Genomic DNA, 27,979 nt, shown 5'->3' on the forward strand with positions numbered 1-27,979 from the left:
TTGGCAGCCGCATTTTTGGAGGCGTCGAAGCGGATGAAAGACGCAAGAGACTAGGGTTGGTTGCCACAAAGATGCAACAGATATATAACAGCGAAGATGAGCTTGCCGTTGGTGGTACCCCGGCATGGGCGAGATCGCCTTGCACAACGCTTAGCGAGTCTGGTTCGATCGGTCGGCGTGCGGCTCAAACGCGTTGCCGATTGTCATGTCCAATTGGCCCTTGTCTATCGACGCCCCAGTTCCTAGCGCGATGTTGGCGGCAAGGCGCCCGGCCGGGGGCCTGGTCTCGCTGGGTAGTCGTTGCCCGGTGGCTTAGTCAAAGCCACAGCCTCACCAAACCTCGCGCAGAGGATGATCGATAATGCTTTGATGTTTCGATGAGCCGCCGAGATCAACACCTGCGATCGGAGCGAGAAGTTTGGGGGCCAGCGGCTCTCTCGCAGTACAAATTGAAGCACAACCAATGCATTGGCTGCTTTCACAATCCGCCTCACAGACTTTAAACACTCACAAGACGGCAAGGCCTCGTCCCGCGTTTCAGCCCCTGATTTCCTTTAGTGTACCAATCGACTGAGCACGCAGGTACCTAAGGCGATATCAGGCTATCTTCTATGCTTTAGGGGCGGGACGAGCACCGGGGTGAGCGAATGACTCCACCGTATAGTGAATTCATTTGTCTCACAAGGGCTGCGAGCCGTGCTCTTGAAAGCCAAAACGACCCTAGTTCTGGCCAGGCTCTAATTGAAACCAGAAAAAACTGCGGCCAAGGTGCAGCTAACTGACACACCCCGGCTCGACGTAAAACAACAGGACCCATAGTTCCCGTGTTGGAGATGGGGAATCCTCGTCGAGCTTGGGCTCCCAATATATGCTACCGATGGGAGCCTCACGCACCTCGAACATCCGAACTTCTGGCGCCAGTACTTCTCGCACCCTGTCAGCGGTGTCTTCTTTCTGTCAAAGCCACTCTCCATGATCAGGCTTCGACAATAGAACCAAAAAAAAGCTCTGCCTCTCATTTCAGGCCTTCATCATGAGCTCGACTGCTCAAGATCAACAAAACATCTTCCTCAACCCGCCAACTAACGGCGTCAACAATGACTTCACCCTAAATCCCACATATGTTCAAGGTTCCACAATCACGCTGCAATGGCAGACGACGTACCCAGCGACCGACCTGGTTATTTGGCAGAATAATAACCCAGACAGTCAGCTGTTGGCAGGTAAAGAAATCCCTTTTTTAAACCTCTCCGATATTGAAATCTTGTAATTTGCTAACAATATCGACATAGCCGACATCACGACAACGAGCCTCAGCTGGACTGTAGGGACCGGGGAAAACCCGCCGTTCGACCTGAGCAATGGCACCGTCTTTTTCTTCCAGATGTACAATTCGTCGACAACCACATTTTTCAGCAGCCATTATTTCAACGTCAGCGATCCGTCACTGGCTTCGGCCTCAGCTACAGCGTCCTCGAGCACCACAACAACATCCCTCCCTGCTGCAATTTCCTCGACGCAAGCACCGACTTCGTCGCAAGGCGGTAATCCATTGAAAACCTCGGCGATCGCCACATCATCTGCGACGACCACGCCGACCTCATCCGCAGATTCCTCCTCCGGCCATGGCGACAGCAGTAACAGCAAACTCGGGGAAGGCCTAGGACTCGGCATCGGCGTGTGCGTGCTCCTGATTGCGCTTGCCGGGCTGTTGTGGTACTTCTTCAGACGCCGCGGCAGATCGCAACACGCGCCGAGCAAAACCGACCTGCTGCAACCCGAGACCACCTCTGTCTACCCCCAAGGCGGCGGCGCGGGCTACGATCCTCGCCCCTCACCATACCACAGATACGAGCTTGGCTCAAAGGAGCCCTCGACACAAGCAGAACTGGACGGTGGCGGCACCATGAAGGCCGTATAATACCGCGCACACACACACATATTCGGAACCCCTTGATGATTCAATTCGCAGACACGCCGAAAAGAGATGAACTGGACGTCGACCAAGATCCGCATGTACAGATAGAAGGACACTTTGTATATGAGCTTACCCACCTATATACCCTTTTTCTATCGATCGGTTCCAGAACCCGGCGCGGTGTTCGAGCTTTCTCGAGAATGAATTCAATCTTGTTACCCCCTTGAACGCGGTAGCTAGCGCTGTTATTCGACGCCAGCTGGGTGACTGGTCACCATGGGCGGGCGGGCAAGCAAGCTGTATACCTACGTGCCTCTGGGAACGTCTGGGTCACCCCGGCAAGGCGGGGGCCGGGCTTGGGCATATGTCCTAGCTCGTCAGCATCAAACTGATGCGTTCCGGATCGAGGGGTGTTGGACAAGATATATAATAGGCTCTGTAGAATCTCCAGGCATCCCCAGATTGCCAGGATACTTTGTTGGCTCTATGTGGGCGCGAGCACGAGGTATATCGTGTTCATTCATTCCTTCTCTGCCGTTATGCCATGGATTCACCCCATCTATTTTATATTTTGTGTTCGTATTTGTACATAGACGCTTCGTTTATTTACAATTCACTCTTTGGGCCGGAGCCCGAGCTCGCACCGCTCCCGGGGAAGTTCACACTCCAATCGACGCCAATGCCCATCCCGGGATTCCTGACCACGGCCCAAGCGGCCTTGTTCCCAACTGCACCGTGATAGCTTATTTCGACCTTCCTGTCCCCCTTGACGCCGTCTTCTGATACGACGAGTTCTCCAACGGATGACCACGCAGCGGGCGCGTTGACCACGATGATCTTCTCAACCCTGACCTCCTTCATGGCCTTTAGGTATGCGGCGGTCTTTGCACCTTTGGTCGTGCCAATATCGCTGCTCTGTAGGATCCCATCCCCGAATGTGAATTTGCGGTGGATGTACGCACCCTGCTGGTAATCAAACGTCTCGCCATCATCCACATAGAGCGTTCCCTCGGCTTTCTCGCCGTGCTTATCCAAGACAACGACAAGAGTGTATGGATCCCACTTCATCAACCCGGAACTCTTCCTCGGTCTGTCTTTCCGGGGGATGATATGGCCGCCTTGCATGAGCAAGGGGATCTTGTCCAGGGGCGCATCGATCTTGTGCGTCCTGGAGCTAGCGCCAGCATAGGTCGTGTAGTCAAAGTAGTCGTAGTAATTCTCGTCGTCGGACAAATAGACGTCCACGGATTCCCCTCCTTCGACGGTGACAGGCTTGACCAACAACCCAAAAGAACCGAGGTACATCTGATCGTCAATCTCAAAACCCTTTTCATCTGATGGATGCACGAAGTACTGCGCTCGCACGATAGGGTACCCGTCTGTCGCGGCTTCGTGGAAAGCCGTATACCACGCCGGCAGAAGCGAATAACGGAGCCGTAAGGCCTGGGTCATGATCCCGGTATATGGCTCCCCGAGCATATAGGGTTCACGCCTCCGCGTGTCAATATGCGCATGACCACGCATGAAGGGATAGAATGCACCGACTTGGTACCACCTCGTCTGCAGTTCTTTGCTTGGGTTACCGAAGAAGCCCCCCACATCGGCGCCGGCGAAGGGGAATCCGCCAACACCTTGGTTGAGAACCATGGGGATCGATGCCGCCAGGTGTTCCCAGTTTGCCTGGTTGTCACCGGTCCACATTGCCGCAGATCTCTGTGAACCTGCGTAGAATGATCGAGTGAGCACGAATGGCCGTCGCACCTCTCCCTTTTTGCGTTCCAAAAGAGCGTGGTACGTGGCGTTGTGGAAGGTCATGCCGTTGATGTTGTGCAGGTCACGATGTTCCCAGTTGCCGTGGTGCAAGTTATCCCGGGGCATGGTGATTTCTGGTCCGTTGAAGACAGATGGCTCATTCATGTCATTCCACAGCCACACGTTCGATTGCGTGCCTTTGAATCGATCGAACGTGAACAGAGATTTCCACCAGGCTCTGGCGGCCGGATTGAAAGCGTCGATCCAGTGAGAGCTCCCGGGCCAGCACCATCCTTCGAAAATGTTGTTCTCCTTGTTCTTGACCGCTAAACCTTTGCTCTTGAGCTCGTCCACAACAAAGTATCCCTCTTTGTTCTTGATGTGTGGGTCGATGATGACGACTAGCTTGCGTTGGGTCTCATCGAGTTGCTTCTCCATCGAAATAGGATCTGGAAAGTTCAACGGATCCCAGTTGAAGTACTTCTTGTCGTCGGTATATTCAATATCGAGCCAGATGACATCGTAGGGGATATTGTATTTGTCAAATTTGCGGTCCACATCCTTCACGTCCTCATCGCTCACATAGTTCCACCTGCATTGATGGTAAGCAATGGCAAACGATGCAGGCATTGCCGTGTAGCCAGTGAGCTCCCCGTATGATTTGGAAACGTCTTGAGGTGTTGGACCGAGCATGACAAACACGTCCAGAAGACCGCTTTCAGACATCCAGTGTGTATGTGTGTCGACGACTCCACCGGTGAGACCTAGTGTCAGCGGGTTTGTGTCGTGTTTCGTCTTGACAATATCCACCCAGGTCTCAGCGGCATTCAGCCAGAAGACACCGACTGTGGAACCCTTTCGGTGAGCATGGATGAATGGTATAGATCCGTACAGGGTCATTGGAGAGTCGAGTTCGTACTCAAAAACATCACTGTTGTACATTCGATATGGCTGGTCGTAGTTTCCGTCTCCTCCACGGGTCTCCTTCAATGACAAAGGCCCTGCGTGCTCGGGGAGCCCGTAGACGTGCCCGTATCCGGGGAAGGTGATGTCCATTGCAACACTTTCCGGGCCCCTGGGCTTCGAGTCAGTATTGCCTCCGAAGCTCTCGTCCCACCAAGTGCTCTCGTCTTCCGTGAGTTCTGCGGGCTGTGATTCGGTGCTATTCTCATCGACCGCAGGTCTCTCAACCTTTGGTCGCCAATGCTCGACATTCAAGAACCCCCGACCATTGAACACGACGTGCTTCTCTTCACCAGACCAGAACTCGATCCCGAGGGGGGCGTGCCGAATGGTGGCCTTGAATTGACTACTGGGGCCCCACGATACTTCTGTAACATCCTTCGATACTTTTTTCATTGAAGCTGTCGTCTGGGGTTGGAGACCGGCTCCAGTGAGGGCCCAGGCAGCAGCTTCGTTGTATCTCTCCTTTCTAGCGGCGCTGCCATGCCGCAGCTCAATCTCGCCCTTCCTCCTCTTTTCTTCGTCGACAGTGACCCGAACATTGCCGCGGTCCAGGAAGGTTATCGTCAGGGGCAGTTTAACTGCGTCACCGTCGACCAGCGATTTGATAATGGCGCCTTCCAAGCGGCCGTCCTTGAACTTGACGGAGGCCGCATCCAACTGGTAGGGGGAGGAGTCAGGGTTGCCCTTCTCTGTCATAGAATCCGCAAGAGCTCTATTTCTCTTACAGAAGCCAGACTGGTCACAACGCTTGAAGTCGTGGTGTTTGACCATCACTGTGATCTGTTAACGTCTCTACGTATGGATCGAATTGGTCCGCATTGGAATACTTGCCTGCGGGAGAGACGAAGAACAACAGGAGCAGAATTGAGAGGCAGGAGATCGACCATGACGGCATCCTCCTCGAAGATCGAGCCATGGTGATGACTGGGACTTGTTGGAAAAGGCCCTGCCTCGCAAGACAATTCGGTAACAGCTTGGACTTGGGAGTGAGATCCAGCGAGCCAGGTCAACAAGTAAATGTGTCCTGTGTCACCACTCACCGCCCGAGATGTGCCTGGGATTGGCTTAGCCTGGCCTAGACTTCCTCTCAGGCTCTCACTAAGCGGGCCCCTGCATTGGCCGCCGCAAGCTGAGCCCCTCCAAACCTCACCTGCTCCCCCACTTTGATCGATCAAAATATTTTTGCCCAGTTCTCTTTTCCATTGACCGCAACTGTCTTTCTCTCAGCCACTTTACACTCGAACCTATTCATCTTGGTTGTCCACATAGTCTTCAACTGCAGATCAAAATGTCTTCCAGCGAACAGACGTACGCACTCCGCCCCTGGCTAATAGCACAAGGCAACTACTGACAGATTGCGCAGCTTCATTGCTGTCAAGCCCGATGGCGTTCAGGTATGAATTCGTCCTCCTTCATTCCGACCTACCTTCGACGCTGACAATGACAACCAGCGTGGCCTTGTTGGCGACATCGTCAGCCGATTTGAGAAGCGCGGGTGAGCGAGGCCGTCCCATCTCAGCAACGCAAAGGTAGAGTCTGAGACTAAAGGGCGGTGAAGATACAAATTGGTCGCCATCAAGATGGTGTCTCCTTCCAAGGAGCACCTTGAGAAGCACTACGAAGACCTCTCCGACAAGCCTTTCTTCAAGGGCCTTGTCACATGTATGGAAGGCTTTCTACAAGTGTTTTCGAACGAGCCGGCTGACAGAACATCGCAGACATGTTGAGCGGTCCCATCGTCGCTATGGTCTGGGAAGGCCGCGATGCTTGCAAGACGGGTCGATGTAAGTTGCCCAAAAATACCTCCTTTGAAACAGACATGATGCTGATTGTATGCAAGCCATCCTCGGCGCCACCAACCCTCTCGCTTCTGCCCCGGGGACCATTCGAGGTGATTACGCCATTGATGTTGGTCGCAATGTCTGCCACGGCTCCGACGGTGTCGAGAGCGCTAAGAAGGAGATTGCGTTGTGGTTCAAGCCTGAGGAAGTCCAAAGCTGGAAGTCTGCCCAGCATGACTGGATCTACGAGAAGGCATAAACAGGGTTATGTTGGCACACCAGCAAACCGTGGAACTCGACCTGGAGCCACGTGAATAGGGTGCCTGCAGCAATGTCAGCCATGATGACGAACACCGAGCCAGTTTGCAAGAGATAGATTTACCGGAGTGGAGAAATGGCACAAATTATTGCATGCAGTGTTCAATCGCTTGATTTACTTGCTGGTCGGATGCCTAAAACACAATGGGGTGGTCAAGGTATCATGACTTGGATCGTCGAAAAATTGATTTTGTGGCATTGCCGATGGGAATGATGGCAATTCGCGCAAACCATGGCGAGCCCCAAACGCTGACCAGAAGACGCAAAGGCAACAGGGCTTTTACCAACGCATATGCTGTCGCGAACTCGACCACCCATCTTGTGGCACTCTCTCCTCGATTGAACCATTTCGAGCTTGTTTCTTTGTGATTTTCAAAGCGTCCTGCATTGCCCTTCTTTGTCTCCTGCTCAATCTCCTTCTCGTCTGTTTCATTGATCCAGCCTTTTTTTCGGAAATATCGCGCAAATTTCTCCACACCAGCAGAGATCCAAGCTCCCTCAGCAAAATAGGAAGGGAGCCAGTGCCAGTAATGGAAAGCGCCTGCGAGCCCAAATAATGGTATGACCGCAGTCAGTTCATGAAGGACAATGAATGCTGCAATATGCGAAACCGGAGCTTGTCGCAGCCCAGTAACTGTAGGTCGAAGAAAACGTGGGGTGCGTTCAATGAAGCGGTCGAAGCGATTTCTTAGGGCAGCTTGCTCGTCTGGCTTGGACTTGGGAGGTGGAGGGGTGGGAGGTTCTGCCTTGTGCGCTGACAGCCAACGCCTGGTAAGAGGACTCCGGAGACGTGGAGGAGCAATGTGTCTGAATAAGGAGCGCTGCAACATTCTGAAGAATTCACAACATGTCGGCTTCTGTGGTGGCAGTCAACCAAACACCAAAGATCGCAAGGAGACACGCCTCTATCCCTCGTGTACCTGCGCTGTCCAAAGGGACCAGAATGCGCCGCCGTATTATGAAGGGCGGAACATCACGATCCTTGACGCTAGATCTCCGGCTAGTGAGGCTCTCGGGCTGTTATCATCTCAGCCCTCTTCTCACCCTTGGATGCTCATATTACTCTCACTAGGACAGTCCATGCTGTGCCAATCTGTCGCAGGCAGCCCATATTCGTCGCTGGTATGTCTACGCAAGCGAATACGTGGATGGACAGGCTGAAAAGCACCGCAGAGTCACTCTTGGCGGGTCCATTGTCATCAGGCTGAAGCCATTGATGTTATATATGGTCGAGCCTCACCAGCATCGCCCCGGCTAGGACCATCGCGTGTCAGATTGAGCACGGCTAAACGATTTTGAATTCATTACAGTTGGGTTATCGAATCAATATCCTCATCATGGACCAACTTGCTCCCGAATTGGTGGACCACCTCTGCCTATTTTTGGACATCCCATCCCTTTGCTCCTTTCGCCTTACTTGCAGAGCATTTGCCGTTATCGCTGAGGAACATCTCTTCCGCGACTTCGAGTTTCGCCTCTACCCCAACCACCATAGACTGTATCAGCTAGAGCAGCTGGCGGCAAGGCCCTCGATAGCATCTCGGCTGCGCTGCGTGTCCTTGGAATCAGGTATCCAGCTGGAATATGCCGACTACCGATATTGGCAGACTGGAGTATACCACGACAAGAAGAATGCTTGGGAACGGAGCCTTGTTGGAGCTACCAGGGACGAGTACACGCAGTTTCACGAGCGTCTTCAAGCCAGGTTCACCACGGACCTGGCTCGTCGATATGATCTGTACCGCTGGCACCTCGATCAACAAGCAGCATCCATGGCTGAATCACGAGTGAGAAACGTCTTGATGCGTATAATGGGCACGCTTAAGCAGTCAAGCCCCAGTTTGCGGCTCCAGCTGATCATGGCCGAGCCTCAAATCCTGCTGGAAGAGCTTGAGGCGTTCGATCCTGAGAAATACGCCAACGACAAACCCTATGATCCCGATCCGCGCCGCAGAGTCGCAAATCGTCGACAGCATTGCCTGGATCATTTTATCAATTTCCTCCAGGCGGCCAAACTTTCGGGTTGTGAAGTGGCTGATCTCACAGCCATCGATATCCCGCAGCAACTTCTCACCGTCGATACCATCCACGGCTCTCAAGTGCTGGAAGAGACCTTCCAAGGGCTGAAGAGACTCTGTATGAAAATCAGCTCTTTTCCTCACAGTGACTGGCTTTCTCGAAGCGGTACTGGAGAGATCTACTTCGGTGGGAGGAATTTGGCCGCAAGAAGGCTGAGGATGTTGTTGAATCATCCCTCGGAGCTGGAGCACTTGGACCTAGAATTCCCACCAGGTCTCGAGGCCGAGTACTCGTTCGATCTTTTTGATAGGACGAACATCGACCGCTTCCCCCGGTTGTGGTTGCCGCACCTCAAGTCTCTTACACTTAGTCTTTTCAGATGTACTTGGGCTGACTTGGCGGCCCTTCTGGACGAGGGTAAGAATCTCAAGTCATTGGCAATGAAGGACTGTCGGCTTGAAACAGGGTCATTGATAGATTTGCTTGAGCATCTCCGCAGGCGGCGTCTTCCGAGGGTTCAGTTGCTTGGAACCTGGTACGTGGATGTAAGTTGCCTCGAAACCTGGCGGTGTCGAAGGTGCTTTGTGCCAACGGCCCTTTTCCTTTCAACACCACTTGTTCACGCTAACAAAGAGTCAGGAGGACTGCGGTGAATGGCATTCTCACAGTGAAGAGGATTTCACAAGTTGCTTCGCTGCGAACTCGTACGAAGGTCCCTATGCTCGAGCAGGTATGCGGTTCAAGATAGAAGAGTTCATCAATGGCAAAGGAGAATGTCCACTGCCCCGGTGGAGAACAGAAGATGACCCTCCTCAATTGTGGGAGAACGAATCTGACACAAGCTGGCACTTTATTCCGGGACAGCCTCATCACTAGACATGTGGACAGCCAATGTTCGATTCACCTCAGGCAGTACAGGACGCGACGCGACGCTATGCTATCTTCACCATACTTTGCTTCGCGTCGCAGACCAAAAAATACGAGATGAATACTGTTCCCCAGTCGCAATCTCTCTTGTGTACCTAAGTAAACGAAGAACACTCCATTCTCGTTGGAGCTCGCTCGTCCCTGCATATCTCGCCGACCTCGCCGAGCGACTGCTACTGTGGGCCTATCACTATCACCTTCGGGATCTGCGCGGATTAGCAACTGCCTGACTTGGTTGCCTCGAGTCATCCTGGTGCTTTAGCACCGTCGCTCTCTGGCCCCGTCCGCCATGCCTCAACTTCGCCGTGAGTCCATCTCACTCAGCTTTTCTTGAAACAGTCCCTCGTGGCTTGTGAAATGAGATAAGCTAACCAAATGCTCCAGGGGTTACACAGCCTTACGCAGGAAAATCTTGTTGCGTTAGCAACAGCACGGTCGATACTAATCATGCGGTCCCCTCAACATACACCTGCGCCGCGGAAGAACTGGTGGAAAACGAAACGCTCAACAGACCCACACACGCCTTGATTGGGCAGTCACTGAGCGGAGAAGAAAGTGGCAATATCTACCGGCCAGAACAACTGCGCTATCCAATCTTTGAGGTCAAGCTAGGCACGTATCGAATCAACTACCTATCCAAGCCGATGGGACAGGAAGAGATGCGGCGCACTATGACACTGCTCAAATTCTGCGTGTTCTTGTACTACCTGGGCTTGGCTGGGCTGGTAGTCTATCTCTCGCTGCTTCTCCAATCACTTCTCTAGTGGCAGACGCGAGGCGTCTTAGTGACGAATAGCAGGAGGTTCCCTAAGCTGCTGAACAAGAATCAAGCCTCGGCGGAGATGCGGACCAAGTTGTCCCACCGACCACAGGCACCCACAGGCAAAAATGTCCGGCGGAAGTCTCTCATAAAGCAGCGTCACCTTAGCTGTCTTGCGACGTTTCATAGGGCTGCAACAGACTTGGTGTGCTTACGTCCCCATAGATTCCTGACTCAACATCAGCCATCCCAGTTTCAGTACTCTCGCCTATACAACGACCAATCACGTCCTGAAGTCTAGAGGTTTGTCTATGTGCCAGAGACGAAAGGGAGAAGCGGACGGCCTGACATGGCAGTAAAATCTGCAATAGCTCTATAAAGAGCCGATAGTCTATGTCGAAGCCCAGTTGGAAAAATCTCCCCTTCCTTTTGCACAACGAAGTGAACATCGACCCTGACCACGAGGAGTATTCGTGGCCTGAGACTATATTGGACACACTGACTTCTGTAAGTCTAGCCCTTCGAGGACTCAAGGCCGCATGATGCCATAATCAGGTTGAGACTAATTCTCCAGCCCAGACATCTTCTGCAACCAACAGTCCCTTCTAAACACGGTTTGAGGCGAGACAGGCATTCCCAGTCCTCATCCTGCTGGCTGGCTCTCCAGAGTTGTGGAATCCCACTTGATCGTGCCAGATCCTGCACGCCTGTGATTTGTCGCAAGCTGGTGCCTTGAGCTTGAGGGTCGGTGTCGTCGTGTCACCATCTAAGGCTCGTATCAGCACTCGTGCTATTGGCCCTCTTGGCTCGGCAACATGTCAGACAAGTCTTCGTCGCCGTCGCCAAACTGGCTATCGAAGCTTAGACGCTCTCCTCGTGAGTACATTTTTGCTCCCCTGAAGCAAATCTACCAATTGGGGGATTGGAGCCTTCCATCATCATGAAGCGCTTGATCCGAATCTCATTGGATCAACGATCGCATTAGGGCTTCATTCCTAGCCTTTACTTGCACAGAATCAGACTATTTGCCCACGGTTCTTGGCCAACGATGGTCACTAACCTCTTTCATACTTCCCCAGTACCCAAAGCAACCGAAAAGTCGAAACCATCCGAAGGTGGTGATACTGAGACAGAGGCGAAAGCCAGACGACGTGAGCAAGTTAGGCGTGCTCAGAGGTGAGGCCCTTCTGTTATCATGCACCATCGATGCTGGAGAGGAGCGACACCCATCCACCCATCGCCAGCAGCGGACCCCATATAACATGATATGTCTAGATTAGCTAACCAGACTCGATCACGTCACCGGATAATAGGACACATCGAGATCGAAAAGCCACATATGTCAAGACGCTGGAGGCAGAAGTGGCCAAACTTCGAGCTCGCGATTCGGCCCACGAAGCCCAACTGCAAGCGTGCCGCAACGCCATCCGCCGGCTCAAAGAACTGATCAAGTATCACAAGATTCCCTTGCCGCTGGATTTGGCATCAGATCCTCATATCCAGAGCCCGCAGGCCACCATCGAACTGCTTGGCTTTCCGGACTCCCGGACGCAGCACATTCGGGCGCAGTTGCCCCCGGAATCCGACTCGGGCTTTCTGGTGTATGCACCACCGGCACCAAATATATCAACCTCGTCCGACCTCCCCTACAACACCCTTCATTCCGGCTCTACCACTTCTTCTAGCGATCTATTTTCCGGCTTGACCGTCAGCGAGGCTCCCACTAGTCTCCACGAACCCAGCATCTACTCCCAAACCGCAAGCGTGCCCCCAATTTCAACACCCATGCAGCACCCACAAGGCCTCGGCGCTACGCAGGTGGGAGTTGATTTCGTGCTTGCACTTGAACACGTCTGTTTGGAACACCACGCCGCACATGCCACAGCCGACGACGGCTCGGGACACGAAATGATGCTCATGTCTCCCATAATGTGGCATTCGCCCGCCCGCACTCAACCCGCCCAGCCTGCCACAGCAACTCACCAACCTTCATCGACAGCAGTCAACACGGGATCTGGGCTGCCGAGCGGAACAAGATGGAGTGTCCCTGCCGTGGAGTTGGAAAAACTACTTGATTTCTCTGATAAACTGTCGCTGGATGGGGAGATCACACCGGTAGAAGCGTGGCAGAGGGTCCGCCAGCATCCGAATTTTGGGGACTTGACAAGAGACGGACTTGAGGCGCTGAAAGCGACCTTGCTGCCTGAGGTGCATTGTTACGGGTGAGCTACTTTGTCTATTCACAGTCTCTCTTTTACTCCTTGCCAACTCATTCGCTGTCAACCACTCTTAAAACCCAAAATATGGACTGTGTAAAGGACCCTACATGCGGGCTGTTTATACGAGGGGTTGGCGATGGGGGAATGCGAAGAAAAGGAGTAAAATGACTTGATCGCATCTTGTTGCAAAGCTCTTGATGGTTAATTTGTTTCTTGTCTTTTCGATCTTAGCAGATTTGGCGCCGTCATCGACGAGGCCTATTTCGAGTCCCTCCTCCAACAGGCGCTCGGCAGCGGGACGGGGACGGGGACAGTGCCGGGTTCGCTATAGAGTGGGAGGGAAGGGAGTCAGCCCAGCTCTGTCCCTGTCTTCGTCTTGTCTAAAGAGCTCCCATGTACAGAAAAGACAAACAGAGATTAACTGGGATTATGTCACTACGGACAATACAAAGGTAATCTTGCCTACCGAAGCAGACGCCTGCGCTCCACTCTCTCCCTCTCTCTCACGCATGACGGCCACAAGTTCTGACCTTCCTTCTCGTGTCTAGACTGTCTTCCTCGCGTGTGCTGCGCTACACCTCGCTCAACTTACCCGTCGAACACAGCGGAATTGAGGAACTACCTAGGCACATAAGATGGATGGGGAACAACGGCAAGTGGAGCTAGGGCACGCAGAACAATCGCAAGGCTCCATGCTGCCTGGAAACTGTGCGGCGTCCCAATGACTGGGATCGTTTGATATCGTCATCATCATCATCGTGTTAGTGGTGGCTGTCGCTGGGGGCGTGTGTGCTTGATGATATACTCGTTATTTCGGAGCTTTGCCGGCCCACAAAGGGGCCAGGAACACCGGGGTAAATTGTGGGAATTGCTTACACTATCAAACCACCAGACAGAAGAGTACAGAGCGCAGACCACAGGCTTGGACTGGACTGGGCTCGACAGGGTTCGACAGGACTGGCGAGACAGACACAATAAACGAGGCCCGGAAGGAAAGCGCACGGTCTGTCTTTTTCCGGTATGAGAGCCACGACATTCTCATCCGGGGGTTACGGGGTTGGAGTCGTTACCATATGCAGTAGGTACCTACCTGGTAGGTACATAGGTGTGTATCTAGTACCATATCTTCTCTTCTCCTCTTTTGCCAGTCTTGCCATCTTCTGTCTTCCCTCTCTTACCTTGGCCAGCGAGATGTTCTAGTCGCCGCGGGTGTAGGTACGTATATACATGTGTATACATGTATATGCATACCTCGTACTCAACACTCTATACCTCTACAATCAGAATCCATATCCGTGACATTCACCGTTCCATACATACAGACAGACAGACAGTCTTACCATCTTGATTCTTCCTCCGCGAGAGGTGAGGGAAGCTGCGTCCCCAACCAAGCAAAGCAGGGTAGGGCAGTGCAAGCGTCTATGATCCCCCGTGCGCGCGATTGTGTAGACTCGCACACAGTTTGAACCCCTTTTCTTTCCTGGCCGCGGATATGAGAATACCTACCGTCCACGTCCACGTCCACGCCCACGCCCTGGTCGTATCAACAATGTACACAGGAAAACTCCCCGCCTGTGCATCTGGGAACAAGTTTACACAGGTGAGTACCCTCATAGGACTTACTCAAAATCAAGCCATGGCCGCGAAATGTAATTTCTTAAGTAATCGCCTCGTCGACCGTGTGAGTTCGGGCTTTACGTATGTACCTAGCTGGCTAGTAAGAATCCGGCATTTCTTCCCTTCTTTCTTTCTCGGAATCTCACGCCGCTCTTAACTCTCCAGAGCGGCCGCCCCGGTGCGCCGGATAGTACCCCTTACATAATGCCTTTGCATAATCGGCCACCATGCTCCATGAGGCAGGTTCCACTCAGAAAGGAAGATGCCGATCTCATCGTCCCGAAAGGGATACATCTCATCCCTGCACTTGCATGTGCATGAAAGCCTAAGGTATCACACGACGCGGGGTGACGAAAGGCGACGATGAGCTCTGTCGGGTAGGATGCTGAACTCGGTAAGTACTATAACTCTGCTGTATATGGTGAAATTGAAATGTCGCATTCATAACAAGTTGTACTCTTGGTATATGGTTATGAATCTCCTCGGAGACGGGTTTTTCATCTCAAAATCTCACTCGGACCTCGTATTCTTGCCAAAGGCCTCTGGGGCGGGCTATTGCTGTGTCTGTTACAGATACATATATATGCACGAGAAAAGAAAACACTGTCGCTTTGAGACTACTGGTATGATATCGCCCACTGCATCAAATTCAAAAATATCAAAAAGGTCGCCGTCGACCGGGGCACCGGATCCACAAAGGTATCATACAGTTTCCGCTGCAGGACGCCAAAAACACTCGGATTTCGAGGTCCCCCACTGTTCCACCACTACAACTCCATACTCCACTGATTCATGCAGGGATTAATGGTTTCCGTTCAAGGTGTAACCAGAAGAAAGACCAGAAGCAGCAGCGGCTTATAGAGCGCTCCCTTTCCGTCCTGTTCCATCATGTCCTCCAGAGACATTGTCAAAGACCACCGTCCCTTCCCTTTCCCCAAGCTTTTGCATAAGATCCCTGTGGTCTGTCGCTATATTCCTGATTCAAGCAGATCTATCCTCCGTCTTCAATATGTCCGGTGCTCACATGTCCCATCCGCTATTGACGCCACCGCCACCCGGGGCAAATGGCCCCGTCATGTTCTCCCAAGTGGCCGATCCAAAGATATCCGCAACGTTATAGTCCATATTGCCCCAGAACATGGGGTCCGAGTACTCTTGCATGTTCGCGCTGCTTCCATCACCTCCCATGCCGCCCGACGCCGTTTGACCAGGGAGGTTCATGTTCATGGTTGATTGTGCAAACGCCAGATCCTGCGGAGTCGCGTAGACCGCGCTGCCGATACCAGGATTGAACTGCGGTTGAGTAGTCGGTTGACCACGGTCCCAATTTGAGAAGTCAAACGACGAGAGCGAGCCCGTTGGATTGGTAAGTGCCGAGGGGTTATTCGGGTCGAACGTGGTCGAGGGTGTCCATGTTTGAGTGCTGTTGGGGGTGGAGGCTTGCTGTTTCAGTCGTGAGTGGGAATTGTTTCCAGCACCTGTTGAGTTATGCCCTTGGACCGGCGAACTGGTGGTCGACTCGGCCACAGACGATTTCCGAGGACTTGCATCTTCATTACCACTTGTGGTCCGCTGTCTCTTTCGGGACGGTTGATCGAACTCGGCCGGCATACTCTGCGGGGATTGGTCCGGTTTAGGTACAGTCAGGAAACCGTTGATGGAGGCCTTCCGTGACTGAATGTTGATGAGGAGCAGGCTCAGAACCTTGTGACAGTTTTGCACCGTGTACCATCTGATGTTCATGCTCTCCAGCAGATGCAGGCACGCTTGCATGTCACTGAGCGCGCGTGCTTTGGCGTATTTGCCCAATTGGCAGGCGAACGCGATGATAAGGCCAGACATCCACGCAGCGGACAGCAGACCAGGAAGAAACATAGATTGGCCGTGTTGCTTATGCGCTCTTAGACCCGCAACAATCCCTCGCGAAGCTCTTATACATACTTGCAGTCCGTGCTGGAATTCTGGGGTTGATTGGTCCAGGGAAAGGCGAGGCCGATTCACCAGAAGGAGTAGTCGATGGTACAGGATCTTGAAAAAGCTCGCAAGGTGTTGTTGGGGGGGAGGGAGGTGAGATGAGTCGGATCCATTGCCTGCACCTCCATGGTGCCCGTTGGTCGTCGAAGATGTTGGATTCGTGATTTCGCCGGATTCACGGTTGCTCCGCTCGTGACCAGCTTCGACCTCGCCACTCAAAAACCCTGGAAGATCATTCCACCAAGTCTCGATGTCGCTGGTAAGGCGAAGAATTTGTTCATGCTTGGGAAAACGGTGGTTGATGCTTTTGTGAAAGACTTCGATGATCTGGCCAGTTAACTTGCCCCATTGCACATATGCCGTCAGGGCCGCCTCTCTTAATCGCTTTTCTTGAGCTTCAGGTCCGTCGCTGTCAGACTGTGCCACGCGTGGATCATCTGTGACCGTACGTGGAGGGGGCATGTGCATGCTCATGTCGCCGTCCGGATTGGGTATCAGATCTCGCGCAAGAGCCTTGTGAAGTTCGGGTCCGGACAAACAGACATCAATGTCATCGTCTTGAATCACGTTCGGATCGCCGAGACTCAAATTACAATGCCGATCCAAAGCATATGCCGACCAAAATATCCGTTTGCGGATTTCGCACTCTTCGAGAGAAAGTTGGGCATAACGCAGGGGACATCTGTGGAGGCCGGCGTGATAGATCAATTTGATGATAATTCCAGCAACGGTGCTGGCTTGGCGAATAGCCAGGGTAGCGGTGAGGTAGAGTTCGGCGGCAAGGATAGCCTGTATGGTGGCTAAATCGTGGTCCATGGCCAGGCATCCAGCCACTCGGCATACATCGGCGGTGGATTTAACGCGCGATTCCATGGGAAGATGAATATCGCTGCGGTCCAGAGACGCAATGTTGATGATCAGCTGAAAAGTCAGCAGCTTCCGCAGATCGTTCGGAGCGGGGCTGTCCTTGGTAGGTTTTGAAGGTCGGCGCTGAGAGGCATATATTGTTTCCATGTCCTTGATAAAACTAGGCCCATGGAGGAAGGGGAAGAGCGGATGCCATACAGTAAAAAAAGAGGTTACTAATTCCACGGCGATCTTCTTCGCTGGAGGCTTACCCAGGGCGGAGGCAAGGGTCTGGGGAAACTGATCGGATGTGCTTGGTCCTTCATACAGGGGGCCATTGTAGGAGCGACCTTCGGCGTCCTCGCCAGTAAGGATATCCTCGCTGGCGGGAACGGGATTGGCACCGCTGAGATTCGACGCGGCGAAAGCGGCGGAAAAGGCTCGTCGCACGGTGTTGACGAAGTAGACGCCAGAAGAACTACCTAGCCAAGCTGTGCCATGGTTGGGGAGCTTTTTGAGGGTGCCAATCTCTGATGTATGAGTTGGACGCTCTTCCGGTTGATTGTCGCTGTCGGATTCATTGGTAACAGCGGTCCCCGAGGTCGACGAAGGGATTGCGGGCGGCGTAGGCTGACCGACACTGGGAGATGGGTTGTTGCTGATAGTAGATCTCGGCGTCATCTTCGTCGATGATAATGAGAGCCAGTAGGATCGAAGCTGAAGGATAGTGATGCTCTACAGGTAGGTGGGAGTGTGCGCCGACATGGCTGGCGCAATGAATTAGATCACAGAAGGGCTAGGGCTCGGTCTCGGTCGATATTTGAAACTAGAGTGTGTCCAAGACTGGATCAACAGCGTTGGATGCGACAGTTGCGGAGAGTAAGCGCATATAAAGGTGAGGTCGGATATGCGGTGAGAGTGTATTATATCTGCCTGGTGGAGGAGCGACAGGAAGATATGCAGGCAGCCAGCGACCACGAGAAGCAAGGATGATCAGCGAAGAAGGGATGGATAAAGGCGAGGGTAGAGAGATACTAGTTAGCTGCAAAAGCGGACGTGAACGTGTCTGTTGAAGGCTGAAGAGGAGCTACTGTCGAAGATTGTGAGGGTGGAGGCGAGATTGAGAATGGCGGCCTAAGCTGAGAGGGCTGGGGTTCGTGCGAGTGCCAGAGGGAGAGCGCGGGCGAGAAAAGCGTCAGAGAAGTAGCCAGCTGCTGCGACGGCAGGCAGTGGAAGAAGTCAGCAGAAGACGAATCAGATCAAGAGGGAGGCTCATGGAAGGGCCAGAGGTTGAGGAGCAGGAGGTTGGATGCAAGAGAATTGAGGGGAAATAAGCAGTAAATCTGGTCCTTTGACTCTTCCTTTCACCAGCACGAGCGAGAAGAAAAAAAAGACAAATCAGAGAGATAACAGTCAGCCAGTCAAGCCAGTGTAGGGGAGCGAGAAATGGAAAAAGGTCGGATTACTGGAGCAGCGCAGGCACAGCAACTCCTAAACCAAGTGTACCTATGGCGCCCCTAAAAAGCCCAGTCGCACCCCAGTATGAAGCCCCGGAGATTCGCCCAACGCCCCCAAGCACCTGGCCAGTTGAGGATTCAGCCCGGAGATGACGCCTGAAAATCCCGCAATGGAACATGGGCAGCCTACCTAGCTTCCCGCGCCCAGGCGGCCAGCAGAGGTGAGGCGGAAGGGTGCTTTTGTCTGACAGAAATAAGCCATTGCAAACTGTATGGTGCTGCTCTGTCAGACCTGAAAATTATGGCCATGACGTAGGCTGAGTAACATGCTTCCCATCGAGCCATCTCACAATCCATCTGGGGTTTCTTTCTTCCTGCGTGCGTTCCACTCCTCTGGCCTTTACATATCATCACCTCTCCCATGTGCAGCAATCTTGGTGATATCTACCTTTTTACATCATCTATGAGCTGAACACACCGAGGATTACTATCTGTCGCGGATATCCAACGTCGTCAAGTGGCCGCCGGTAACCTTCTATCCCTCACCTCGGCCTTCAGAGAGGTAAGCCGGCGAGCCTGTAGCTGGTTCTACTGCCACCTGTGTTACTGTCCAATGTGCCTTCGATCTCCCTTACACCAGCAGTCGCTGGCTGAGGCCGTCATCGATCAAGATCATCAGAGGCTACCTGCCTAGCTGCACAAATGGATTGATACTGGTGCCAGAAAAAAAGAAACGCGCACTGCTCACTCTCAAAAAGGAATGGTCAAGCGGGCATGCCAAACACAGACGGAAATGATCGCCTAAATCCGCAGGACAAATAGTTGCTATCCAACAAGGCCGCTCGTTCGTCAGCCTGTCGATTGCATTGATCGGATGGAGTCGGACAGGCCAAGATGCTCTAGGAAGCTCCTTGATCAACCTGCTGCGAGCCTAGATGCCGAGCACAAGAGGAAGAGACGGGGCAGCGCCAGCCAGCCATGAGCCTACCCCGGACGGCCTCTGTCATGGAGCCACGCCGGCGGCTCTATTTCAGGTAAGCAAGCAAGGGACTGTCCTCGCTCTCCACAGCTAAAGGTGGTCTCCTATATCCGGTAAGGTATGAGCATTTCAGGACCAGCTCGACACATCCCGTAGTTGTCTATGTGTTTGGATTATTCTTGGAAATGCCTTTGGTACTTGTACATGCTCTGTTAGGGACACGTATGAACCAGGTCCCCCGGTCTAATCCTGCTTCTCTCCACCTACCTCGCAATTCCAATGACTCCATCACCCTCTCGGATCTCTACAGTGGTGTCAATGACATTAGCCGTCTTGAGGACATCTACCACTCCTCCCATTACCCCTGCATCCACCCCTCTCGTCCCATCCACAAACTTCACGTCCTCCAGCCACTCCCTTCCGTCCTCCTCAGAATAATGACAACCCGCCTCGCCTGTCCCAAGCATCTTAATTCCAGCGTCAGGATCCTCGTTAAACATTTTGATTCCCTTGTCCAGCGCATCGAAAACCTGCTTCAGGGTCTCGTCCGAGCGCGGGTCAGGAAATGTGTCACTTGAAGCAGCAATATGCCAGCTAGGCCAGGGGGTATAGATCTCTCCAATCTTCTTCAAGGGTGTGTCATCCCCGTGGAAATAGGGTTTAGTAGTGAAATGCTCCCACATGAAGAAGTCGGCGATGTTCCCAGTGACTCCGTCGCGAAGATCCTTAAAGGGACCCAGCGGCACGAGGGTCAGCCCTTCTGATTTTTGATCCTTGGTGTGATGAAGCCATCCTTCCTGCTGCGCAAGAACAAAGGCCATGATGTGACTCCCGCTGCCCATCCTACTGACGCCCACTCGTCGATGTTGTTTCAGATCATCCACCGACGAGATATCGTCTCGGTTTCTCCCCGTGACGATAGCCCATCGAAGTGGAGTCGACACCCATGACCCAACAATGGAATACCCCTTCTCTTGCAGCGATTGGCCCTGGACAGAGGGGTTCAGAAGTCCAGCGACCCAGCCTTCGGTTAAACCAATTGCTAGGTCGATCTCCTTGGAGCGAAGGGACGTGATCATGTGGCCGGTCCCCGAGGGGAACGGGACAAGGTTGATCTGGAGGGACGAGGGGAAAAGGTTGTGTTTGTTGCAGAAATGAAGCGGGAGGAGGTAGTGCTCGGGCACGAAGCCAATGCGGATGGCGCGAGTTGCCATGATGGTGGAATACGAAAAGGTCCGTTTGGCGTGGTCGGTTTCGACTTCCTGCAGCTACGAGGAATGGAGAAGCTGGAGGTCTAAGATCTGAACGCAGTCATCTCACATCTTGATGGTCGTCTCGGAGAAAAAGTTTGGTTGACCCCTCCCCCGCAAAAGACATGAACATCATCATGCAATGCCCCATAGGCATGATACAGCATTCGACAGACCGAAGTTTTCCCGCCCTCATCACTTCATCCTCGACCACAGCTCACGTTCATCACCTTTGAGTCAAGTCGGTGGCTGTTCCTCTACGAGCTGCCAAAACCCCGTCCCAGTCCCTCCAGGGGATGGGCTCTGCTCGCATCCTCCGGCCATGGCTCGGTGCTTCACGATCATCCTTCCGCTTCTAAACTGCTATGGGGGTCGACCCTTGTACGTGTTCGGAATGAGGTCCGCTCTTGATTTGCGGGGTTTCCGCGCTTGCCTTATAAAGAGCTCGGAAAGGTCAGCTGGAGCAAAAAGGATTTCAATAAATTGATATTGGCATTGTCTCGGGCTTCCTGGAAAGGGGCAACAGTTCTCGTCGACCCCGTTAGCCACTTGGTTGATTTGTGGTCCCCTACGCCTTCAGTGGCCGGCAAAACGTTTAGCAGCACGGACGAGGCTTGGGGCTTGTGTTGGCCGAACTATCACCATTGTAACAGCAGGATCAGGGCTCAGAGGAAACGGTCTATTTCGTCCCTGCATCTTAGGTCCATCTCCATCAAAAGTCTCACCTTAGGCATACTCCACCCCCAGATTCCACTACTAGCCCGGTCAGTCTGACCAGCTTCTTTCCGAAAAGGGCCAGAACAAGGAGGGAGGAAGAAAACGGAGCAGCAGTATCAAGCTCGAACTTACAGCACGACGCGTTCAGCACGAAAATCACCTGATCCGGTCAAGATGTCCGAGCAGCCCAAGTACAAGTATACCTTGTACAGCTACTTCCGCAGCTCCTGCTCCGCCCGGATCCGTATTGCAGCCAATCTAAAGGACATCCCGCTTGAATACAAATATATCCACTTGGTCAAAGGCGAACAGCATGACAAGGACTATGTTTTCCTGAACCCAAGTGAGTCTGTGCCTACTTTGATTGTGAGTGACCTGGAAACGGGCGACGAAATCACCAGAATCAGACAGTCGGTGGCCATCTTGGAATTCTTCGAGGAAGTTGAACAACGAAATGGGGTGAAGCTGTTGCCCAGCCCAGAGGATCGAGTGGGAAGAGCCAGGGTCAGAGAGCTGGTGAACATTGTGGCTTGCGATATCCAACCTGTCACGAATTTGCGCGTGTTGAATTTCATCAAGCCTCTCAACATCGAGGCCAAACAGTGGCAACAACATTTTATGACCCTGGGATTCCGGGCATATGAGGCACTCGTGAAGTCCTATGGCGGCAAATATAGTGTTGGTGATACAGTGACCCTGGCAGACTGTTCCCTTGCTCCAGCCATAGATGGAGCCCTCCGGTTTGGCGTGGATGTTCAAGGCCAGTTTCCACATACATGGAGAGTCTGGGAAGAGATCAAGCCGCTGGATGCGTTCAAACTTGGGAGGTGGGATAATCAGGAAGACACCCCAGAAGAATTGCGGACGAAGGCGTAGCGAGAGACAACTGCCGGCAGTTTGAGGGAGGACACATTTGTTATCCAGTGTCGGGACAGTTTGAATACCAGCTACAGCGGTATTAGATTCAGTACCGCCAGTACTTGAGAACATCGAAAACCACTGGTCATGCCGTTTATTATTGATTCCATTCGGCGAGCACTGAAGAAAGGGAGTGGCCATGCATCGCAAGGCTGGCCGAAGGCGGCTTCCTCATGACGTGTGCCAATGCTGCAACACCTCGATTCCATCCCGCGTCTCACCTTTCAAACAGTTTAAATCTCCGCGCGTTCAGCAGATTTCTAGGGTCTTTTCTGATTTATGTGAAATGTAGGTCGACGCTGCTTTTTCAACAACCTTCTTACCACATGGAGACTGCCGAGCTGGGCCTGAACATCTTCCAGGTCATCCAAAACGAACTTATTCAGCGTGAAGGCAACCGCTCCACACTAGGCCTCGGGTCCCGTCTTTCAATCCTTGAAGACAGGCTCAAGAACCAAGAAGCAAGAAACAAAAATGGTCTGATCTGGAGACCCTATCATGCCATTGCCCCCATCTCTGCGCCCACCCCGGAGGCGAGAGCCACTGTAGAGGCACAAAGGAAACGTCTGCTGGAAAGAAAAGGTGCAAACCCAACAAAAGACAACAAGAACCCGACGATGCATGTCCGAGATGATGAGTTTTGGTTGGTCCATCGCCACTTTCCGCGGACCGTGGTCGAGTTTAAGGAACTTCAATTTCACCGTGTGTTACAAATCCCTTGTTATGACTGGAGCATGTTCTCTGATAGTCGAAAACAGCTGACTGGGTACGAAGTTTGCTCGAGTTCTATTCCATCAAGGTCTACCGGCCAGATATGAGACCGGTCGTCATCGAACCGGCTGACTGCCTTATCGACGTTCAACAAAACCTCGAGACGTGTCTCGAGGAGCTGGCCACCACTTGGGGACTCAATTGGTCCCGAATAGGGGGACTGACTCTGCCGGGTCAAGCCCCTCCTTTTTCAAACCCCTGATAGAGTTGGAATTCAACGCCACGGAAGATATACTATGCGTTAGACAAGCGACGCAACGGCAGATCAGGAGAAATTCTGAAGATGCCATGACTCTTGAAGGTGTCTTAACTGCAGCTTGCTGCTGAGAAGACCTATTCCTGTTTATGAGACCGTTGAAAATGGATGACTCGCTACGATATGCGAAGTGTCCTTACCGAGTCAAGCAAGACTCACACATACCGCCTTTCATACAGCTCTTTCAACATTGAAGACAAAGACTAACGAGACTTTAGACAAAGAAGTTTGGGCTAATTCGAGTAAACATCAGTTATTTTAGGACTGCTTTTCGTTGTATATAAAACAATGAGGCATTGTACCAGACAAAGGATGAAAGAGCATCTCTTGTTCGCGCTGAGGAAATGTCGAAGTACATTTCCACCCCTGAGCCTGCACCTTGACAGGTGCTCTTCTTGCCACAGGAAAACTCGAAGTATATGATTGAGAGTATTTGAATGCAACGACCGTTTCATCATATCCTCTTTACAAGAGTCGACACTTGAGTGGTCGTAAAAGCAACCCCTATATCTCTACCTTTACCAATTACCTTAACAGCAAGTATCCTCAACCCCAAGCCTCTGTTGATTTCAATATGGACTCCTCATCTCTGACAACTCCTGGTAATACGCCATGCACCGCCCCTTCCGCCCCTGGAGAAAGTATACCTGCATGGTTATACCGACGAGCCCTGTTTCTGCTGGACAGAGACTGGAACGCTAGCTCCACAGGCAGTCATCGCCGTATACGAGATGTCCTCGCAACGCAAACAGGAATTCGTGTCCCTGATGCTCTCATGGAAGCCATCGTGGTGCATTTCGCCACCCTTGGCCGACGTATCATTCTTCAAATCAGGGCTTTCTCGGAAGCAGAAATGGCTCCTGCGCCTGGGGACCTGGTGTGCCAGATCCAGCCTGTCCAGCCTGTTCGTGCACAGACAACAACGAATGCAGCAAATACGACAGGCAGACTGCAGGGTAAGACTATCCGCGAGCTCGGAAACGCCTTGCTTAACAACATACCAAACACATTACCAGCGCAAGTTTCGGCAGCATCTGCAAAAGCGAAATCAGCGGCCAAAGCGTCAGATCCTGCGACTTCGCAAAATACTTCCGTCGTGGGAGAGAAGAGAAAACGATCCCAAGAGTCCCGAGAACAAGCAGAAGTCGACCGACCAGCGAAACGGGTGGAGCGCGAAAATGAAGTTGCCCAGTCTGAAACGGAAGATAATGCTGGAGGAGCTGAGGTGGGTGAGCCCACTGCACCTGCGGATGACACGCCTCGCTACAGTCCGAGAACACTGGAGGCTGCGGAAACCCTGCTCAGTATTAGCAACGAAGTACAAGGACCACATTCCGAGGAACAAGGTGAGCCTCGCCACAGTCCCAGGACACTGGAGGCTGCGGAAACCCTGCTCTGTCTGCGTAACCAAGTGCTAGGACCACATTCAGAGGAGCAAGGTGAGGATGCTAATGCCCATGTTGAGCCGACGGACGTTCCATCGGGGCCAGAAGGCGAGGAAGCCTCTGCAGAAGACAAAGAGCGGTTGATCAAACGTCGTCTGCAGCTTATGCTAAATGCGGCGCTACTCGCTGAAGGCATTGGCCCAATCGAAACAGATACCACTGGAGAACGCGCGCGCCAGGACGTGAACTATATCGCCGATCCGGCCGATAGCACATTATACCGCACCGCCTCGGGCGGCGAACGTCGCGTGATACGTCACCAGCCTCCCAGTCTACCCTCGTCGCCGACCAGGGCTGACAAGCATCCAAACGAAAGCCAACCGGAGCTCGACCCTGGTATGCACTATTGGACCAGCGCGGATGGCCTGAAAAACGACATGAAGAAGTTTACGCCGGATCCGCATCAGCCGCCACCGCCGAAAAGGAAGTGGGACGATGTGATTGCTGCCGCGGAAAAGGCACAGGAGGACGCAGAGCGCGGTCCCAAGGCGCCCAACGGTAAGGCGACAGGTAAGCAGAGCCCTGGCAAAGATACAAAGGGGAAGGATAAAGCGGACGAGAGCGCGAGTGATGAGCCCACGGGCCCACACGCAAAGCGCGCAAAGCGCACTCCTGGAGTAAGCCGTCGTCATTTCACTGCAACCCCTATGCGACAAACTAGAGCCGCAGCCGGGCGGCAAAGGGCGGCAGCAGCGGCGGCAACAGCAACAGCAGCAGCAGCAACAGCAACAGCGGCAGCAGCAGCAGCAGCAGCAGCGAGTGGGACTGACAATAGCGGAGAAGACGAGGCGCCGCCGAAGAGACTGCGTCTGAGACTCATCGTCCGGACGCCACCGCCAAACGCTGGTGACGGTTCGAACTAGGACTGCGGATAAAAGATGATGGGATTGAGGGGGATGGGAATGGAAAATGTAGGAAAACGGGTCAAGCGAATGCTGGATCAAGGGGTAAGTACCGTGCAAATCGGAAAGGTAAGGCGACAAGGGACAGGAAGGGGTGGAGGATTGCCATTGCGTATGGGGCCACATTGGCGAGAATCGGATTGCTTTTTCTTCAACCTGCCGGCAGGGCCGTATATACATCCTATTCTAGAGTTTCGGAATCTTATATTTGAATTTCGCATGCTAAGCTCCCACTATATATGGCAAAGCGACATGTGCACACGCACAGTGCCTCGGCGGCTCAGCCAGAGCGGCCACCCTCCAAAGCCGGCGTCAAACTTGGATCTCTAGGGTCTCACTCCGTCTCCCAAACTCAAATTCTCGAGGATCAAGTCGACTTCCTCCCCCGCCGTCACGAGGATATGCTCCGCCGGGAATTTTGCTTTCCAGCCCAGGTCCTCCGCGCCGTGACGAGGGGTGAATGTGCATCTAGATGTTATGAAGGTAAAATGTGAGCCCGTGTTTTCGCGCAGACATCATCATGGAATACCGAGACCGAGAGTAATGCAGAATGTATACGTACCGTCCACCAAGCTGCAACGCCACCAATTCCTTGGGGCAGCCCAGCGCCTTGCCCATTCTCTCGAGCGTCTGCTCCGTCGCGGGCTGGACCGTCTCGTCGTCGACCGCGCCGCGCTTGGCCAACGCCCCGGCTATGGCCGCGTACAGGTCTTCCCACGCCACGTGTCCGGACGAGGCGAGGTAGTAGCCGTGCTTCCCGCTCCCGGGTTTCTCACCTTTTAGGATCGCACGCAGGAGAGCGAGGTAGAGCGTTGTGTTGTCGTAGACGTGGCAGACGGGCCAGGACTAGGGGAAGGACGTTAGTCAGGAAGGGAGGAGGGAGGGAGAGGAGGTTTAGTCAATCAGTGTCCGGTCCAGCATCACTGATAGCAAGTTGGGGAAGTTGTGTTCTTTCGTGATCATGAGCTCGAGAGGAGAAAGGAGCAAGACGAAACGTACGGGACGTCCCTTGTCGACGCTATACACGCGCCGCAAGGCCCGTGCAGCCTGCACGATCGCGACCGTCTGGATCGAGATGCGGTTCCCGAATCCTTCGCCTCGGCCGTCTATATCGCCCGTCAAGATACATATGTGGCATGTCAGTCTTCAAATCTCACAGAATTCAATCCAACAAAGCCTCCTTGGGGATTGACTATTGGGGAAAGAAAAGGAGGGCGGAAGGGGCTCGGAAAAACCCACACACTATGCAAGGCACAAAGATATAGCTGGGCACGCCGAGCGACTCGGCTTGTTCGATGACCTTATTGTTGGTGTCGACGGCCTGACATGCATTCCATTGTTAGCCAGCGTCTCAGAGGTGTTTCGATCTGATTCTACTTCTCTCTTTTTATGTCTTTTCTCCCCGAATAAAGAAGGGGTTCTACTCTTCCGTGGTCTCCCAATGGGCTGTAAGCGGAATTGAAAGAATGCTTACCGACTGTATCAGCGGGATGGCCGGCTTCTGCGCCTTCTGGATCTCGTACAGATCCTCCTGCGTGTCCAGGAGCGGTCGGTCTGTCGGCGCGCCGGCATGGCTGGAGAAGATCTTTGCGCCGCTGGTCTATTCGTTGCAGTGCATATCATATCACACGTAAGCGATCAGAACAGAGTATTTTTCTCTCGCGAGAGGCCACCGGCGTCGTGAGTTCCTGGATTAGGAAGGAAAAAATTTGGGAAGAGAATCTCTGTGTCTGTTCGCCGGCATCTCACACCCGAGGAGGGAAACATACATGCAAAAAGTGAACATCCAGCCCCGTCCTCCGCTTCACCTCAGCCAGCGCACTGATGAAGTACCCCTGCGCCGTCGCCGTCATGGCGTCGATCAAGAAAAAAACGATCGTGATGCTATTGTCGACCACGGCTCTGTGCACGGCCGCTTCGTCCTTGGTGTTGAAAATGATGGGCTCCGCTCCCACAGCGCCGCCGCCGTACTCTCTCTGCACCGCTGCAGCTTGCTCATCCGTGCGCACCAACGCCAAGAGCCGCTTGTACGGCGGCAGTGAGGCCTGCGACCACTGCGCGAGCAGCGTGCCACCTAGGTAGCCTGAGGCTCCGGTGATCAGGATGGTGTGGGACATCGTGTTGGCGGAGGTGTCGTTGGAGTGCTGGAGGAATGCGAAATCAGGAATCTACGATACGAGGTAATAT

At 53.1% G+C, this 27,979-nt stretch overlaps 12 protein-coding genes across 12 annotated transcripts; 7 read left to right on the top strand and 5 right to left on the bottom strand.

Moving 5' to 3' along the window:
* Positions 1-1,033: 1,033 nt before the first annotated feature.
* On the top strand, positions 1,034-1,921 carry Z520_04939 (uncharacterized protein; the record flags this gene model as incomplete). The annotated part of the gene is made up of 2 exons (XM_016775443.1): positions 1,034-1,223; positions 1,293-1,921. 2 exons carry the CDS (start codon positions 1,034-1,036, stop codon positions 1,919-1,921), a joined length of 819 nt encoding a protein of 272 aa, XP_016633486.1.
* Positions 1,922-2,524: 603 nt separating this feature from the next.
* Z520_04940 (uncharacterized protein) lies at positions 2,525-5,407 on the bottom strand (the record flags this gene model as incomplete). Its single annotated transcript, XM_016775444.1, has 1 exon — positions 2,525-5,407. The coding sequence occupies one exon, from the start codon at positions 5,405-5,407 to the stop codon at positions 2,525-2,527; it is 2,883 nt and encodes a 960-aa protein (XP_016633487.1).
* A 517-nt stretch (positions 5,408-5,924) lies between these two features.
* Positions 5,925-6,676, top strand: Z520_04941 (nucleoside diphosphate kinase; the record flags this gene model as incomplete). The annotated part of the gene is made up of 6 exons (XM_016775445.1): positions 5,925-5,944; positions 6,000-6,030; positions 6,088-6,131; positions 6,195-6,298; positions 6,355-6,420; positions 6,477-6,676. 6 exons carry the CDS (start codon positions 5,925-5,927, stop codon positions 6,674-6,676), a joined length of 465 nt encoding a protein of 154 aa, XP_016633488.1.
* A 220-nt stretch (positions 6,677-6,896) lies between these two features.
* Positions 6,897-7,565, bottom strand: Z520_04942 (uncharacterized protein; the record flags this gene model as incomplete). The annotated part of the gene is made up of 1 exon (XM_016775446.1): positions 6,897-7,565. One exon carries the CDS (start codon positions 7,563-7,565, stop codon positions 6,897-6,899), a length of 669 nt encoding a protein of 222 aa, XP_016633489.1.
* A 507-nt stretch (positions 7,566-8,072) lies between these two features.
* Z520_04943 (uncharacterized protein) lies at positions 8,073-10,445 on the top strand (the record flags this gene model as incomplete). The annotated part of the gene is made up of 3 exons (XM_016775447.1): positions 8,073-9,299; positions 9,394-9,484; positions 10,066-10,445. 3 exons carry the CDS (start codon positions 8,073-8,075, stop codon positions 10,443-10,445), a joined length of 1,698 nt encoding a protein of 565 aa, XP_016633490.1.
* A 1,044-nt stretch (positions 10,446-11,489) lies between these two features.
* On the top strand, positions 11,490-12,667 carry Z520_04944 (uncharacterized protein; the record flags this gene model as incomplete). The annotated part of the gene is made up of 2 exons (XM_016775448.1): positions 11,490-11,617; positions 11,755-12,667. The coding sequence occupies 2 exons, from the start codon at positions 11,490-11,492 to the stop codon at positions 12,665-12,667; spliced, it is 1,041 nt and encodes a 346-aa protein (XP_016633491.1).
* Positions 12,668-15,297: 2,630 nt separating this feature from the next.
* On the bottom strand, positions 15,298-17,778 carry Z520_04945 (uncharacterized protein; the record flags this gene model as incomplete). The annotated part of the gene is made up of 1 exon (XM_016775449.1): positions 15,298-17,778. One exon carries the CDS (start codon positions 17,776-17,778, stop codon positions 15,298-15,300), a length of 2,481 nt encoding a protein of 826 aa, XP_016633492.1.
* A 2,018-nt stretch (positions 17,779-19,796) lies between these two features.
* On the bottom strand, positions 19,797-20,747 carry Z520_04946 (uncharacterized protein; the record flags this gene model as incomplete). Its single annotated transcript, XM_016775450.1, has 1 exon — positions 19,797-20,747. One exon carries the CDS (start codon positions 20,745-20,747, stop codon positions 19,797-19,799), a length of 951 nt encoding a protein of 316 aa, XP_016633493.1.
* A 927-nt stretch (positions 20,748-21,674) lies between these two features.
* Positions 21,675-22,376, top strand: Z520_04947 (uncharacterized protein; the record flags this gene model as incomplete). The annotated part of the gene is made up of 1 exon (XM_016775451.1): positions 21,675-22,376. One exon carries the CDS (start codon positions 21,675-21,677, stop codon positions 22,374-22,376), a length of 702 nt encoding a protein of 233 aa, XP_016633494.1.
* A 368-nt stretch (positions 22,377-22,744) lies between these two features.
* On the top strand, positions 22,745-23,391 carry Z520_04948 (uncharacterized protein; the record flags this gene model as incomplete). Its single annotated transcript, XM_016775452.1, has 2 exons — positions 22,745-23,120; positions 23,177-23,391. 2 exons carry the CDS (start codon positions 22,745-22,747, stop codon positions 23,389-23,391), a joined length of 591 nt encoding a protein of 196 aa, XP_016633495.1.
* A 628-nt stretch (positions 23,392-24,019) lies between these two features.
* On the top strand, positions 24,020-25,753 carry Z520_04949 (uncharacterized protein; the record flags this gene model as incomplete). Its single annotated transcript, XM_016775453.1, has 1 exon — positions 24,020-25,753. The coding sequence occupies one exon, from the start codon at positions 24,020-24,022 to the stop codon at positions 25,751-25,753; it is 1,734 nt and encodes a 577-aa protein (XP_016633496.1).
* A 365-nt stretch (positions 25,754-26,118) lies between these two features.
* Positions 26,119-27,909, bottom strand: Z520_04950 (uncharacterized protein; the record flags this gene model as incomplete). Its single annotated transcript, XM_016775454.1, has 6 exons — positions 26,119-26,260; positions 26,355-26,638; positions 26,792-26,898; positions 27,032-27,113; positions 27,267-27,392; positions 27,562-27,909. The coding sequence occupies 6 exons, from the start codon at positions 27,907-27,909 to the stop codon at positions 26,119-26,121; spliced, it is 1,089 nt and encodes a 362-aa protein (XP_016633497.1).
* Between the last annotated feature and the right edge of the window lie 70 nt (positions 27,910-27,979).

Source organism: Fonsecaea multimorphosa, assembly GCF_000836435.1.
Source record: "Fonsecaea multimorphosa CBS 102226 unplaced genomic scaffold supercont1.8, whole genome shotgun sequence".
NCBI classification, from domain to species: Eukaryota; Fungi; Ascomycota; class Eurotiomycetes; order Chaetothyriales; family Herpotrichiellaceae; genus Fonsecaea; species Fonsecaea multimorphosa.